This window comes from Scophthalmus maximus, chromosome 9, assembly GCF_022379125.1.
Source record: "Scophthalmus maximus strain ysfricsl-2021 chromosome 9, ASM2237912v1, whole genome shotgun sequence".
Classification (NCBI taxonomy): domain Eukaryota; kingdom Metazoa; phylum Chordata; class Actinopteri; order Pleuronectiformes; family Scophthalmidae; genus Scophthalmus; species Scophthalmus maximus.
The window spans coordinates 10,848,249-10,862,623 of record NC_061523.1 but is presented as its reverse complement, the minus strand read 5'-3'; the positions used below and the strand labels follow the sequence as shown (position 1 = coordinate 10,862,623).

The window sequence follows — 14,375 nt, the reverse complement described above, 5'->3', positions numbered from 1 at the left end:
TAATATGCACAGTTGTGTAGTGTGTAAGTATAAGGCGTCCATTTTCTGATATTAATGTACAGCGCACTATATTCAGGATCTTCAATGCAACCCTGTATTTTAGGGCACTCTCACCATTAATCGTTCTCCTGTATCATTATGTAAAATTTTCACCCTGTACACAGCTCACATAAGCACATATTTAGATGTAATACCGGTTCGAAATCTAAATTTTGTTCCCTCGTTATTCACTTGAAGCACTGATGCTGCTTTTATCTCTAGAGCAGTGACCTATCATTTGCACTCCGTGTCACCGCACCAATGTGTCCATCCGCGCAATCTTACTGGTAATTTATGTTTTCAGCATTTTTATACGAAGCAGGTGAAACTCATAGAAGAAGGCAAGTAAAAAGAAATACTTCAATACTTCAAGCTCACATCAAATGAATTATTATTTTTTACAAATACGATATTTTACGTTTCGTCGTTATGCCTATTTGCGGATCTAGTTTCTCTCCAAAAATTAGTCCCACCCATTACGCCATTTCATGTTTCATAGCTGCCTCGTCGTGAGGAGGAAATCATCTCGAACCTCGAAGTGTCGCTTTAGTTTACACCAGTAAAGGTTAGATATTCCGATGAGGCTAGATGATTAATTAATACTCAGTTCTGAACTGACCGCTGCAAGACCAACAGTAAGCGCCGCGCGAGGTTGCGAAAAATCAAAGAGCAAGTTAGCTAGTGAGCTACTTAGCCTGCCTGGCAACGTGCTTGCTGGTCGCAGTCGACAAAAAGATCGTCGCGCGTTTTTTTTCTCTCTGAAACGGTCCATCTGCAAGGAGACACGTTGACGACCGCCGTGCAGGACACGAAGTCTGAGGAGATGGCGAGCTCCGTGGGGAACGTGGCCGATAGCACAGGTTGGTTGCTTCTCTCTACCCAGCGACAGGAATGGCGAGCATAGCGCAGCGGGCTGTGGAGGCGACGAGTCAGTCTTCCGTGTGCTGCGGCGTCATACTGGACAGAGCTGGTGGCCAGCGGCCGAGGCTCGTTGACATGATACGAATATAACTCAACGTGGAGGCATTGTGAGCAATAGGAGCTTATGAAATTCGAACATCAGCGATTGACGCGGGCTAATTGTAACGTAATGCTAGCATCGGGTGTAGCAGTTAGCTTCCGTGCGTAACGGATGGATCACATTGGAGAAAATGATGCTGACGCCCACGGTTAAGTGTGTTAAAGTGAAACCTCGAGGGATTCACAGAAGTGGAACACACCCGTCGTCGGGTTTGTCTGACCGCGACTCGCTGGGAGCCATCATGTAGCCCGGACTGTCGTCCAGACGCCGTTGTGTTGTGTTACGCAACAGAAAATGGCGGCCCCCGCTGAAGCGTCGCGACCCGACATGACTGTCGACATCCAGTGCACGACACTGGGACCACTCTGTTAGAACAAGCCCGTTGGCGCAGGTGTCCGAGGTCGATGGCTGATTTTTATCCATGTCATGCCACGACTGCAGCAGCAGCACTGTACCAACACGAGGGCGTAGTTATCATGGGTGGGTGAACCTGATCTGCTGCGGTCGCAATGTACAGTATGCACGGGCACATTGGCATCGATTTGCAGGCGTGTGCTTATTCCTACAAAGTCGGAATGTCCCGAAACCAGTACTTTGTGCCTCATGCTGTTTGTGCCACACCTCCTGAGCTCAAGTGTCCCTGCAGGTTAATCTTCATTGACAGTATTTTGATCCTATAAAAACTGAAGATGATGATGATGAATACAGTTACACAATGAGCTGAGTAATGCTAATCAGAAACTTTGATAAAATGCATTCAAAACAAGTGAATGGGATTCAATTATTTATAGATACCTGCTGCTCATCAAGCCGAATTGGCATTAAAGTATAAAGTGACAGAATTACAGTGTTGCCAGAACTTGTGCAATGCTCCCAGTGCCATCTCCCCCCCCTCCCTGTTTTTCATCACATTCTCCATCTTCTCCATATTTTGTATGACTTTGTGAGGGCGGATCCTAGTTTATTTTAATGACAAACAGTATCTCACTAAAAACATCTTCCTAACTGACTGTCACTTCAATCAGTCTGATGTTTCAAAACGTCCCTAAAGCTACGTAGTGTACTGAAACATTTAGAAATGAATAATAATATTTTATGTGTGACTATGAAGTTATTATCAGTCCTCTGCAGTAACTTTAGTAGTGCAACTCCAAGACAAGCATATATTTCTTTAGGAATAAAATTGACCACAAATTAGATTTTTACTTCAACTGGGACTCCAAGAAGTAAAACTGAAATGTAAAATTCCCAAACGTTATGATTGCATTCATTGAATTGATTCAAATATCATTGTTCTGTTGATGTTGCTCATTTCCTTGTTTTCTGTTGAGTTCAAACCGTTATTATTCATTGGCAGCATTAGATTCATTTCCTTATTTTTGTGTTTTCATCTGTCTGCTTTAATTTCTTCCATCACCTCTAACGTGTTGTTTCCCCCCTCCTTGGGCTGTGTTGGTGCTCCAGAACCGACAAAACGTATGCTTTCCTTCCAAGGGTTGGCCGAGCTGGCGCACCGGGAGTATCAGTCCGGGGACTTTGAGGCAGCCGAGCGCCACTGCATGCAGCTGTGGAGGCAGGAGCCTGATAACACAGGCGTGCTGCTGCTCCTGTCCTCCATCCACTTCCAGTGCCGAAGACTCGACAGGTGAGGTGTGGGGGGGTGGACCAAACGCACACTGAGCATTTGGCGTGGAAGTGGCAAAGAATAATGGGTCGTCTGTGATTTCCAAAGCACACAGCTGGTCCTGCGAAGTGAAACGCAACAGCTGTGCTGGAAATCCTGTTGCTTGGTTTCATATGGTCTCATGCTATCCCCTCAATTCTAACACTGTTATGTTGGTGGGGATACATTTCTTTGTAGTTGCCAGGGTGAAGGACTCGGGTGTTGTGCGTTGCAAGTTTACATTTTTGTTCTTCTTTACACTTTTCAACTCCTTCAATGCACCCATTTCCAGCAGTTTACTCCAAAGTGAATTTGAATTCAGTATGTTGTTGTTGTCCTCTTGTCAAATACAGCACTAACAGAAATCTGACAGAAAAGGGCTGCAATTATTGTGATGGAATTGTAATGCTGTCAGTTTGGCCGGTGAGCTTTCATTGTTTATTAAGTAAAAATGTTTATCTCAAGGAAACAAGACAATAAAAGCCAAATATGGTGCATAGTCTTCATTCGAGATGCATCACTACCGCTTCATTTGGAGTATACTGTTATTGTGGTGATTAATTTGCAAAATTGACACGTAAGTATTGCATTTAATAAGTTTAGTGAAATATACATATATTGTACCGTGTGTCATGTATTCATGTTTTCAACATTTCTAAGGACATGCATCTTGATGGGCTGTGTAAACACTCAAGTTTTTCCTTTTCATCTCTCGCACCGTGCTGCCGCCTCTACACGACACATCAAGCCGACGCTGCCGTTCGCTCCCTTCACTGTTCTAACCATTATGTTTCCGTTGTGGCCTTACAGGTCTGCGCACTTCAGCACTTTGGCCATCAAACAGAACCCGATGTTGGCTGAAGCTTACTCCAACCTGGGGAACGTGTACAAGGAGCGTGGCCAACTGCAGGAGGCCATAGAGCACTATCGCCATGCTCTAAGACTAAAGCCAGATTTTATCGATGGATACATCAACTTGGCAGCTGCTCTGGTGGCTGCAGGGGACATGGAAGGAGCAGTCCAGGCTTATGTGTCTGCATTACAGTACAACCCTGTAAGTGAAATGACATATGCATAAATCCTTAAATTGACTGAAAACTCTGAAAAAAACACCCAAACAATGCATTCACATATGGTTTATTGTAGCAATACAAAAATGTTTTTCTTCCCTCAGGATCTTTATTGTGTGCGAAGTGACCTGGGCAACTTGCTTAAAGCCCTCGGGCGTTTGGAAGAGGCCAAGGTACGTTACATCGGGTTGGCATTTGTAAAGATGTGTTGTTTCGGGTTTTATTTTTATTTTTTTGTTTTTTCTTGTCCACACATTTTTGTTTTTAGTGTCCCCCATTAAGGCCATAGATGTCCCCTTTTTCCTTTTGGATTTTTTAAGCCACGTGGAATCCTTGCTCTTCCACCCCCTTTGCAAAATGAAGGATGGAAAATAGTGTACAGAGAGCTTCTCACCCCTAACTTACCAGAAACCATTGGAAATATTGGACTGGAATGAGTCCACAGCCATAAGAGGCAACCAGGTTTTCTTAATTTTTTTGAATCATAGTACACACTATATGTTGATTACTTTTTAGACAGTGTCATGAATTTTCACTTCATGAGTTTTTTCAGCATAGTCTTCGCATTACTTATGTCCCCATTCTGTATCACTTTTAGTTCCAATGTCCTTTGCTTTACCCCGACCTTTCACCAGAGGTCAGCCCCTCCCCTTTCAGGAAGAAAGGCTGGAGTTTTGAAATTGACACATTGAATCCATTTGGTCATTCTTGAACCTCGGCCCATGCATTTTCATAAAGTTGTTTTTGAAGGGAAAATGCTGGCTCGGTCTTTGAAGAATACATGAACTGATGAGAAGCTAGTTGAACTTTGCAGTGCAAAAGATGAGATGGTTTCTAACCTAATTGCTATACTCCAATATTATCAAGTTCCCAAATGACAAAGGGTTTGGTTTCATTTCGCTGTCAGTACAGTTGCTGCCAGTGTGAATTAAATTTGTTTTAGAAGTGTAACACTTCTATTTGCCACTTTAAAACTTGTGTCTGTATTACAAGGGGGTCCCTGGGTTGGGTCAAATCAAATCTGAATATGTGGAGTTGTCTCACTGGATACAGGCCATCTTATTTTGTGCTAGAGGGGGGTAAAGGAGTGGGGAGGAGCATCAGGGAGTCACAAACTCCCCTGCTCTGTCGCTCCACCCCCCCGCGCGCTTGCTAAGGATTGGTGGAGTGCGCGCCTGGAGCTGTCTTCCTGACCCTTCAACCATGCCCAATTGGTTCACGTGCACAAGTGCATTATTTCATTCTATAAAAGATAATGAAGTGTTTACTCAGCTGGATATCAACTCTGACATCCATGCTATTGCTTAGTATTGTTAAACGATGGGTTTAAGAGAGTTAATGTTCAAGTACCTTGAAATGGTTCAAGCAGCGTCAGGCAGACCGCTCACAATCTGCACTCCACCACCTGCGTCAGATGCTGGGCTAGAAAGACAGACGTACGCGCGGCAAAAGCGATGACCTCTTTATTTCAGAGCTGTGGAGGCTTCTAGATACAAATAATTAAACCACAGACTTTTCTCCCTACCCCATTGGCCAGGATTCAAGAAAGCAGGCCAGGATAAAGAAATCCAAGTTTTCGAAAACATTTCATGAAAATGCAAAATGAACAGATAAAAGGCAATGAATAATTCTTTTTCCCTTTTTCTTTAAATATGTAATATTATTCCCAGAGGATTGGGATCAGTTCATTTGGGCAAGATCAAGCCAGTAACTGCCCTCCTGTACTTTGACATGCAAAACGAATTGATGAACATCTGGAAGCCCAACTATATTTCATTGATAAACTGAACACAGAAAAGCCTTTCTTCCCTCCCTGTTACCTGTTAGCATTCCTTTTGTTTTCTTTGAAAGGAAACATTCATTGCATGAATGAAAACTAAGAATATTCTTGTTTTGTTTGTTTGTTGTGATTTGGAAGGACCTGTTTTATTTCCATATTTAAGGAAGAATGTATTTTTTGAAAACTTTACTAACGATCTTGTTTTCTGATTTTGTCTCTTTTGGTTTTTCCACAACTGATATTGTTATTTAGAAGGTTTCAGGTGGGTGACACTATTCCTGCGTAGGTGCCTGGCGGAAAGGAACACTAGGGCAGCCTCAGTCCTCTCCTCTTCTTCCAGCCAGCTGCGGCCACCACTCTGACAAAGTCCAAAAATATGGTAACGGGTTTGTAACTGCCAACAAAAGAAAAACCACCTCACTTTATGCTTGAGCTCCTCTGTCTTGTGGCTTCCTTTGAAGAGCAAAAGAAAAAAGTAACAAAACAAATTACAGTAAGCATTTCTTAAAATATGCTATACTAATTACCCAGTTCTGTATTAAGTAAAAAGAAACTTGGATGTGGAAGCAATAATCGTGAAAAAGTAAGAACCCTCTAACTCTTACATGTTGGTTATTTTTCCTATGTTGTTTTGATTTTCCTTCTTTATTTGGAGTTGCAGCGTTCTGATGATGATGCAGATAGTGCGCTGTGAGTCTGCAGTAGCGCAGGGGCTGCGCAGCGATACCCTCCAAGAAACCCAAAAGGCGGAGAGCGCATGCATGCGACCCCCACCCCTCTCACTCCTGTTGGCCTGTTTGTTGTGGACCTCTCCCCACTCGCAGCCAGCCTCGCTCCCAAATGCCCCAAAATCTCAGACATAAAATTGGCTTCTCAGAAACATGTGCAATAACTACTATTTACCTACCCAACAGCAAAAGACTGTTCATTGTTTACGATTGGCTGTCATGTTCAAAATTCAAATTCAAAAAAGTGTAGCCCCTGGTTGATATCTTATTCCCCACAGCCCCCCCTAATTCTGAGATATCTAATGGGCGCTGAGTGTGTGCCAGTCTGGTGTCGCAGGTGTTCTGCCAGGGGTTGGTGGTCTGCAGCTCTTATCTGGCCATTCAGCGAGCGCAGCGGCGAAGCGCAATGACCTTTGCCAGCAGCAAGGTCACGCAAGCGGCATTTTATGGTTGATGTGGTGATGGTGGCAATAGACACACACCGCGTACTTGCGTTTGTTGCGCCTGCATTACAGGGACCATCACCTACACAAAATGTCAATCATCCCAGGTTGTGAGTTATAGTGCTTTCATAGAATATACAGCATTAGTGGAGACATCTGAATTTATTATTTAAAATATTGATATTATTAAAGGACCATGTTTGTATGTGGGAACCACTACATTTGGTGAGTGGGATCATAACTGCAGGATGATGGCCTACGTGTGGGTTTTGGTTGGATTTGCGCAGCGTAGGAAAAAGCAATGCAGCTTAGCGCGGCAGACTTTTGCGCAAGCGAGCCCGTGCTGTAGACTCACTTTTTGCCATGATGGAGAGTAGTCACTAATTTTGCTTTCTCTGCCCCTTTTTGTTTTTTCTTGCTTTTATTCTCAATCTTCTATTTATTTTTATTTTACACTCCCTTGTCCTCCCTTCTACAATCTATACCCCTCCCATTCTACCTCTACTCCTCCTTTCCTATGGTTTTTCATTGTAAACCCACTGAAGGCTTGTTACCTGAAAGCCATTGAGACTCAGCCCAACTTTGCAGTGGCTTGGAGCAACCTGGGGTGCGTGTTCAACGCCCAGGGGGAGATATGGCTGGCCATACACCATTTTGAAAAGGTCAGTCGCATGATTTGTCAATTTTTAGGGCATTCTTCAATCCCACTACTTTGTTTGGACATATCTTTGTGTTATCACATGTTTTTAAACTTTGTTTTTGATCTTAGGCTGTCACTCTGGATCCAAATTTCCTTGACGCTTACATCAATTTAGGAAACGTTTTGAAGGAAGCCAGAATCTTTGACCGGTGAGTCTAAATCAGGACATCAACTGTATGATACTTTGTCTATACATTCATGTTTAGTCTTTTGTCTAATTGACACCACCGTGCCTCACCTCAAGTGGGATTTTAGAATGAGTCAAGAACATTTTCTGTTGAGTTCCTTCCCGTCTGTGTAAACCTTGCAGCTGTGTTTTCACATGCCATTGTTTAGCCAGGGCAGATTAGCTGCATCTGCAGAACTGCCTTCATGATCCATGCTGTAAGTCAGCTCCTGAACCATTGGATTTATTTTCAACAATAACTCTGGAATTGTATACACTGTGCTCTGATAGTTATTAAGTTGTTCAAAATTTGTACAAATTTGCAATGCACACTTGATGCCTGTAAAGGCTTGTTGGTGGTAGTCTAAAAAGATGAGAACGGCAGTTATAGATTTCAGTTTGTCTTTGAGCTTGTGTCTGAACCTTGTGAAATGTTTCCAGGGCTGTGGCTGGATACCTGAGAGCCCTGAGTCTGAGCCCCAACCATGCAGTTGTCCATGGAAACCTGGCCTGCGTCTACTACGAGCAAGGTCTCATTGACCTGGCTATTGACACCTACCGTCGCGCCATTGAATTGCAGCCCCACTTCCCAGACGCCTACTGCAATTTGGCAAATGCCCTTAAGGAGAAAGGCAATGTAAGGAAGTTGGTGTGTGTCCCAAGCCTAGACTAAGTCTTAAACAACAAAATCTTCAATATGTGTCACTGACGATGATTTTAACTTTCAAAATGTCATTGTGTTTCCCAGGTTTCTGAAGCAGAAGAGTGCTACAACACGGCCTTGCGTTTGTGTCCAACCCATGCAGACTCTCTTAACAACCTGGCAAATATCAAGCGTGAGCAGGGCAACATTGAGGATGCAGTCCAGCTCTACAGAAAAGCCCTAGAGGTGAGCGAACAATCAACTGTTCATAATTATGTTTCCCTGTTTGTGGGCATGGCATTCTTGTACTTTTCTTCTTTGTAAGCCTTTTTGTTTTTACTCAGGTGTTCCCAGAGTTTGCTGCAGCTCACTCTAACCTGGCCAGTGTCCTGCAGCAGCAGGGAAAACTCCAGGAGGCTCTCATGCACTACAAAGAGGCCATTAGGTTTGTACCCGCTACAGGGCCCTGCTCACTGTGTTACTGTGGTGTTATACTATGGTACTTGTATTGGCACAATGTGACATCACTGCTCAGCAATCCCACCACTTAGGAAACATAGCACAACACAATTTTATATTCTGAACAATTTAACTGGGCAGTTGGTAATTTTTTCATTAATCAAAAAGTTCACGCTATATTTTATGCTTTTACCAGAGACTGTTGAAAATGTAATGTCATTCTTACATGACTGTTTACACAATTGTCGTGTGATTTTTAGAATCAGCCCCACATTTGCTGATGCCTACTCAAACATGGGTAATACACTGAAGGAAATGCAAGACGTACAAGGAGCACTTCAATGCTACACCCGTGCTATCCAGATTAACCCTGCCTTTGCTGATGCTCACAGCAACCTGGCCTCTATCCACAAGGTATGAATAATTATTGTTATTAACTTTGACATGATTATCTTTTGTTTTTCATTTAAGCTGACTTCTGAGAAAATGTGTTAAATCCCCATATGGTTTTGCTTGGCCCCGGTAGTTTGGAGCCGTCTATGCTCCAGTATACACAAGTTAACAAAAGGATGTCATATGATTCCTTCATGGTGTTGGCAGATAATGCCCACACAGTTGGAAATGTCCATCTGTTGTTGTGCGTCCGAGAGCTTGGAAGTCAGCAACCTCGATAAACCTGTGATATTATTATTTTTACCCAATGATCAAATCAAATACTAGAACAATGAGGCCAGAGTTGCAAATGACTGGAATATTCTTTTTGATGCAGATGTGTTAATATTTGTCTTTTCTGACTCATGAAGATACAAAAATTCATCATTTTGATTTTGTATTTTAATGTCTTTCTCTACTATTAGGATTCTGGAAACATCCCAGAGGCTATTGCATCTTACCGCACAGCCTTGAAACTCAAGCCAGACTTCCCTGATGCTTACTGCAACTTGGCACATTGCCTACAGGTACAGATGCTTTTTATTTTATTTTTTTTCAACATTTGCCATACAGTACTAGCAGAAATTATTTATCTGTGCTGCTGTTCATTGAGAAGTACATCCTCTAACCTCTGTTATTGTTTTCACTCTTCCAGATCGTGTGCGACTGGACAGATTATGACGAGCGGATGAAGAAGCTTGTGAGCATTGTGGCCGACCAGCTGGATAAGAACCGCTTGCCTTCAGTGCACCCACACCACAGCATGCTTTACCCACTCTCTCACGGCTTCCGCAAGGCCATTGCTGAACGCCATGGAAACCTATGCCTGGACAAGGTACTCAAAACGATCAAAGCAAGTAACCTTTAATTCATTTTGGGGGATGGAAGGTGGTGATGGCAGTGGCTGTCTGCTTGGATATGTGGAAGGTAAGGGTTGGGCAAAATTCTGGATGTATTTGACCTAATTGAAAAAGTGGTGAATGATGATGAATGGGTTGCTTGCTGGGATAAGGGTATGGGTATTTGAAGGACATGATTTGAGATTAACAAATGTCAATGTACCAGTAAGTCAGTCAAATTAAGAAATAATCAGTTGTCATGCTTTAGTTGTAATCTTATACTCTTGCTTATCCCATAGATCAATGCACTGCACAAACCTGCTTTTGAGTATCCCAAGGACCTGAAGGCCAGTGGTGGTCGTCTGCGTATCGGCTACGTCAGCTCTGACTTTGGCAATCACCCCACTTCCCATCTGATGCAGTCGATTCCTGGAATGCACAATCCTGAGAAATTTGAGGTAGATATTTCTTATTCTAATTCTAGAAATTACCAAGTTAACTTGGGAAGTAATGCAGTATACTGCTTATTGATAGTTTGCATATTTATTTATTTATTTAACCCAAGCATATCATTTTCCTTCAGGTGTTCTGCTATGCGCTTAGCCCTGATGATAGCACCAACTTCCGTGTCAAAGTGGTAGCAGAGGCTCATCATTTCACAGACCTCTCACAGGTAACCCTTATGACCTGGATTTGTGTTGTTTTTTGGTGGGGGGTTTTAATATTCAATGAGTATATAACCATAATAATTTGAGTTTAATTTATGTGGTATTTCATTTTGGCAAAAGTAAGAAAATGGTACGTTTCTCTTCCAGATCCCTTGCAATGGAAAGGCAGCTGATCGTATTCATCAGGACGGAGTCCACATTCTGGTCAACATGAACGGATACACCAAAGGTGCCCGGAATGAACTGTTTGCCCTCCGCCCTGCCCCCATCCAGGTAAACTCTTTTAACTGTCTGAAAGCTGTGTGCTGAGGCAAGATATTACCTATAAAAACAGATTACTGCATCTCCACTCACATTCACTTTATACTTTTTTTTTTAAAGGGAGACTAACAGTAAATGGTTTACGTCAAAGATCTCACAATTAATAGTTGGTCTTTTTCCATTCACTAGGCCATGTGGCTGGGTTATCCAGGAACCAGTGGGGCTCCCTTCATGGACTACATCATCACTGACAAGGAGACGTCACCACTGGAGGTAGCTGAGCAGTATTCAGAAAAACTGGCCTACATGCCCAATACGTTCTTCATTGGAGACCACGCCAACATGTTCCCTCACCTCAAGGTCGGTCCATCATAATTTCACGCCCCCCCTCGAAAGAAAAGTAACTACAATCAGTATAATCAGGGTGTTTTGAAACACTTTCTTTTTTAATTCACAGAAAAAGGCAGTGATCGATTTCAAGTCGAATGGACACATCTTTGACAACCGCATTGTTCTTAATGGTATTGATGTGAAGGCGTTTTTGGACAGTCTGCCCGATGTCAAAGTAATAAAGGTGAGTTATGAGAACCCAGAGATTGTTTTATGCATCACTGGCAAAACTGTTAGTTCATTGCGAGTCGAGCACTACAGTTAAGTCTCGGACCTCTAGACAGCATTGTTTCACTATTTGTTCATGTTATTTTGTTGATTTGACAAAGCAGGATTGAAAGAAAATGTTGTTGAATGATGTAACGCTGAACTATATTTAAGCGTTTAATTCAAAACTGTTCTCTGTGACCAGATGAAGTGTGACAACAACCAGGAAGCTGCTGGGGACACAAATGGAGCGCTCTCCATGCCAGTGATTCCCATGAACACAGCAGCTGAAGCAATAATCAACATGATCAATCAGGGTCAAATCCAGGTCACGATCAATGGCTTCACTGTCAGCAATGGCCTGGCCACCACACAGGTATGTCTGGCTTGGAAGCACTCATCAATACGAATGCAAATATTGCGATACTTAGAATGGGCCCAAAGTGTCTACAAATGCTGAGACAAAGTCCAGAGCAGCAAATTAATTTAGCTTGCCGCTTTTCCAGCTCTTTTCAGCAGATGAGGTTGTAGTCTCTCAGACTGTGTCCATAAAGGTATGGCGTGTTCATGAAAGTAAGGTGGAAGTGCAGAATTGTTGGTGAGGGGGAACGGTGGCACGTTTGATCAGGTTTTCAAATTAACCCCTCAATCTGGGCTTGGCAGCATATATATATTAACTGGTTCAAACAATCAACACCAGTCCTACAAAAACATTTTGACCTCTCCACCTTGATAAAGAAAACATGTGCCCCCATCTTCAGATCAATAACAAAGCTGCCACTGGCGAGGAGGTGCCACGCACGGTCGTTGTGACAACCCGCTCCCAGTATGGTCTTCCAGAGGACTCCATTGTCTACTGCAACTTCAACCAGCTCTACAAGATTGACCCCCCTACTCTTCAAATGTGGGCCAACGTAAGTCAGACACACTTTGTTATAACTGCTTTGACTGTTCCTTCAGCTGAGCACTCTGATCACTTCTAAAACTCCCTTCCTTGCTGCAGATCCTGAAGCGTGTGCCCAATAGCGTGCTGTGGCTTCTTCGCTTCCCTGCAGTGGGCGAGCCCAACATCCAGCAGTACGCTCTGAACATGGGTCTGCCTGGCTCTCGCATCATCTTTTCTCCTGTGGCACCCAAGGAGGAGCATGTGAGAAGGGGCCAGCTGGCTGATGTGTGCCTGGACACTCCTCTGTGTAATGGTCACACCACAGGCATGGATGTTCTCTGGGCTGGAACACCCATGGTCACCATGCCAGGTGAGGACACAGGGCTTCTGAGAGATGGACTTGAAACCAATTTGCTTGACAAATTCATTCTAACTTGAACATTTTTGGAAGTAAAGAGTATTTTACAAATTTAAGTTTTCTGATTTTAGTTTGAAGCATCTTCTGTTCTGTTGGACAAATATGAAGTGAATGCTGTTATTTTAATGGTAAATCCACTTTGTGAAGGTGAGACCCTTGCTTCCCGTGTGGCTGCATCACAACTCAACTGTCTGGGCTGCCCCGAGCTAATAGCCCATAGTCGCCAGGACTATGAGGATATAGCAGTCAAACTGGGCTCTGACATGGAATAGTAAGTAGATTTTGAGCAACATCATTTAAAAACATCTTCTCTATTTAAACCCGTACACCTGACCACTCGCTTTGTCTCCTTCAGCCTGAAGATGGTGAGAGCTCGTGTTTGGAAGCAGCGAATCTGCAGCCCACTTTTCAACACCAAGCTGTACTCAACAGAACTGGAGAAGCTCTATCTGCAGATGTGGGAGCACCACAGCAATGGCAACAAGCCAGAACACATGGTCAAGTTCCAGACAGTGGAGACCAGTGAGAATGCCTGAACTGGAAGCACACTGATTTCTTTTCACTTTTACCCCAGCCATGTGCAGCCCTCACCAGTCTTTTTTTTTTTTTTTTTTTGTCTGCACGCTAGCTTGAATGGTCAGCCTCCACTCCAGCCTCTCTCGATCTCCGAACCATCGTCTCCATCACTCTCATTTACTATTCATGGGACTCTTCTTTGTAAAGGAGCCAACAGATGTACACATTTGATCCCCATCACAGTCCTCACACACCTGCTTTTCCTGAGCCAGATGGAGCCTGAGACTTTCAGGCAGCCACTCTGAGACTCTTGTCCTAAAACACAGTATATCTGATGAGCATGACAGGTTAGTGAATGCCCTGCCTACCCCTCCAGTACTTGGATCAGTGGATGTTGTTTCTCCTGTCAGTGTGCACACAGGACAAATTACCGCTTGTGGAGGGAATGCCCAGCCATCATTACTTGTTGATCTATTTATAAATGGATAAAGAGTGTTGTGAGTTTTAAAAGGACAATGTTGCGCCATGAAAAATGTTGCTCTGACTTGCGTTTCATCAGCTTTAACATGCAATTATTAAACATAGATTGCAACTGCTCTTTAGTTTAGCTGTTATTGACTGCAATTGCTAGATGTGCAAGATTCGAGGAATATGGTCTAGATAAAGATTCTTCCCCTCACCTAACGCCAACTTTTATTGATTTTGTTGTCAATCAAGGAATATGTCCAGTAGCTGTTGTTCTGTTTGATGTCACACTCTGCTTGTAAAAATGATTGGACAGGGGAGTTTCAAGTAATCAGAAAGGGCCTAAATTTCTGGTTAGATGTTGGAGCTAAACACAAATTGATCTTGTTTTTTTAATTACTCAAGGAACAGCCTAGGTAAGTATTTTCTGAGCAGTTTTTGTTTTTGTATTGTCTGTTTACTATGCTGTCAAAGATGCCTCAAGGCTCAAAAATAATAAAAATTTAAAAAATAGAGATGGCAAAACCGTGTGCTGTTTGACACCCACTCAGTTGTTGGTAGCAACAATGAAAATACATCTT

At 43.1% G+C, this 14,375-nt stretch overlaps 1 protein-coding gene across 11 annotated transcripts; it reads left to right on the top strand.

Annotated features, from left to right (window-relative positions):
• Positions 1 to 515: 515 nt before the first annotated feature.
• On the top strand, positions 516 to 14,307 carry LOC118319195 (UDP-N-acetylglucosamine--peptide N-acetylglucosaminyltransferase 110 kDa subunit). Of its 11 annotated transcripts, none has more exons than XM_035649373.2 (23): positions 516 to 899; positions 2,555 to 2,705; positions 3,534 to 3,777; positions 3,898 to 3,966; positions 7,290 to 7,406; positions 7,514 to 7,593; positions 8,052 to 8,259; positions 8,359 to 8,499; positions 8,598 to 8,698; positions 8,973 to 9,126; positions 9,570 to 9,671; positions 9,800 to 9,997; positions 10,283 to 10,441; positions 10,567 to 10,656; positions 10,799 to 10,924; positions 11,102 to 11,272; positions 11,370 to 11,486; positions 11,715 to 11,885; positions 12,016 to 12,063; positions 12,271 to 12,423; positions 12,513 to 12,765; positions 12,961 to 13,084; positions 13,169 to 14,307. In XM_035649373.2, the coding sequence occupies exons 1-23, from the start codon at positions 863 to 865 to the stop codon at positions 13,347 to 13,349; spliced, it is 3,195 nt and encodes a 1,064-aa protein (XP_035505266.1). In that variant the 5' UTR covers positions 516 to 862; the 3' UTR covers positions 13,350 to 14,307. The 11 variants fall into 11 exon arrangements, with proteins under 11 accessions (XP_035505266.1, XP_035505263.1, XP_035505264.1 ...); XM_035649370.2 differs by having other exon boundaries at positions 2,525 to 2,705; positions 8,052 to 8,247; XM_035649371.2 differs by having other exon boundaries at positions 2,525 to 2,705; positions 9,800 to 9,979.
• The last annotated feature ends 68 nt before the right edge of the window (positions 14,308 to 14,375 follow it).

Bases quoted from the DNA above. Each gene is read 5' to 3' on its own strand.
- LOC118319195 (XM_035649369.2), top strand. From the start codon at position 863: ATGGCGAGCTCCGTGGGGAACGTGGCCGATAGCACAG. The intron at 7,407-7,513 runs GTCAGTCGCATG...TTTTGATCTTAG, and splicing joins CCATACACCATTTTGAAAAG to GCTGTCACTCTGGATCCAAA. The intron at 10,925-11,101 runs GTAAACTCTTTT...TCCATTCACTAG, and splicing joins TCCGCCCTGCCCCCATCCAG to GCCATGTGGCTGGGTTATCC.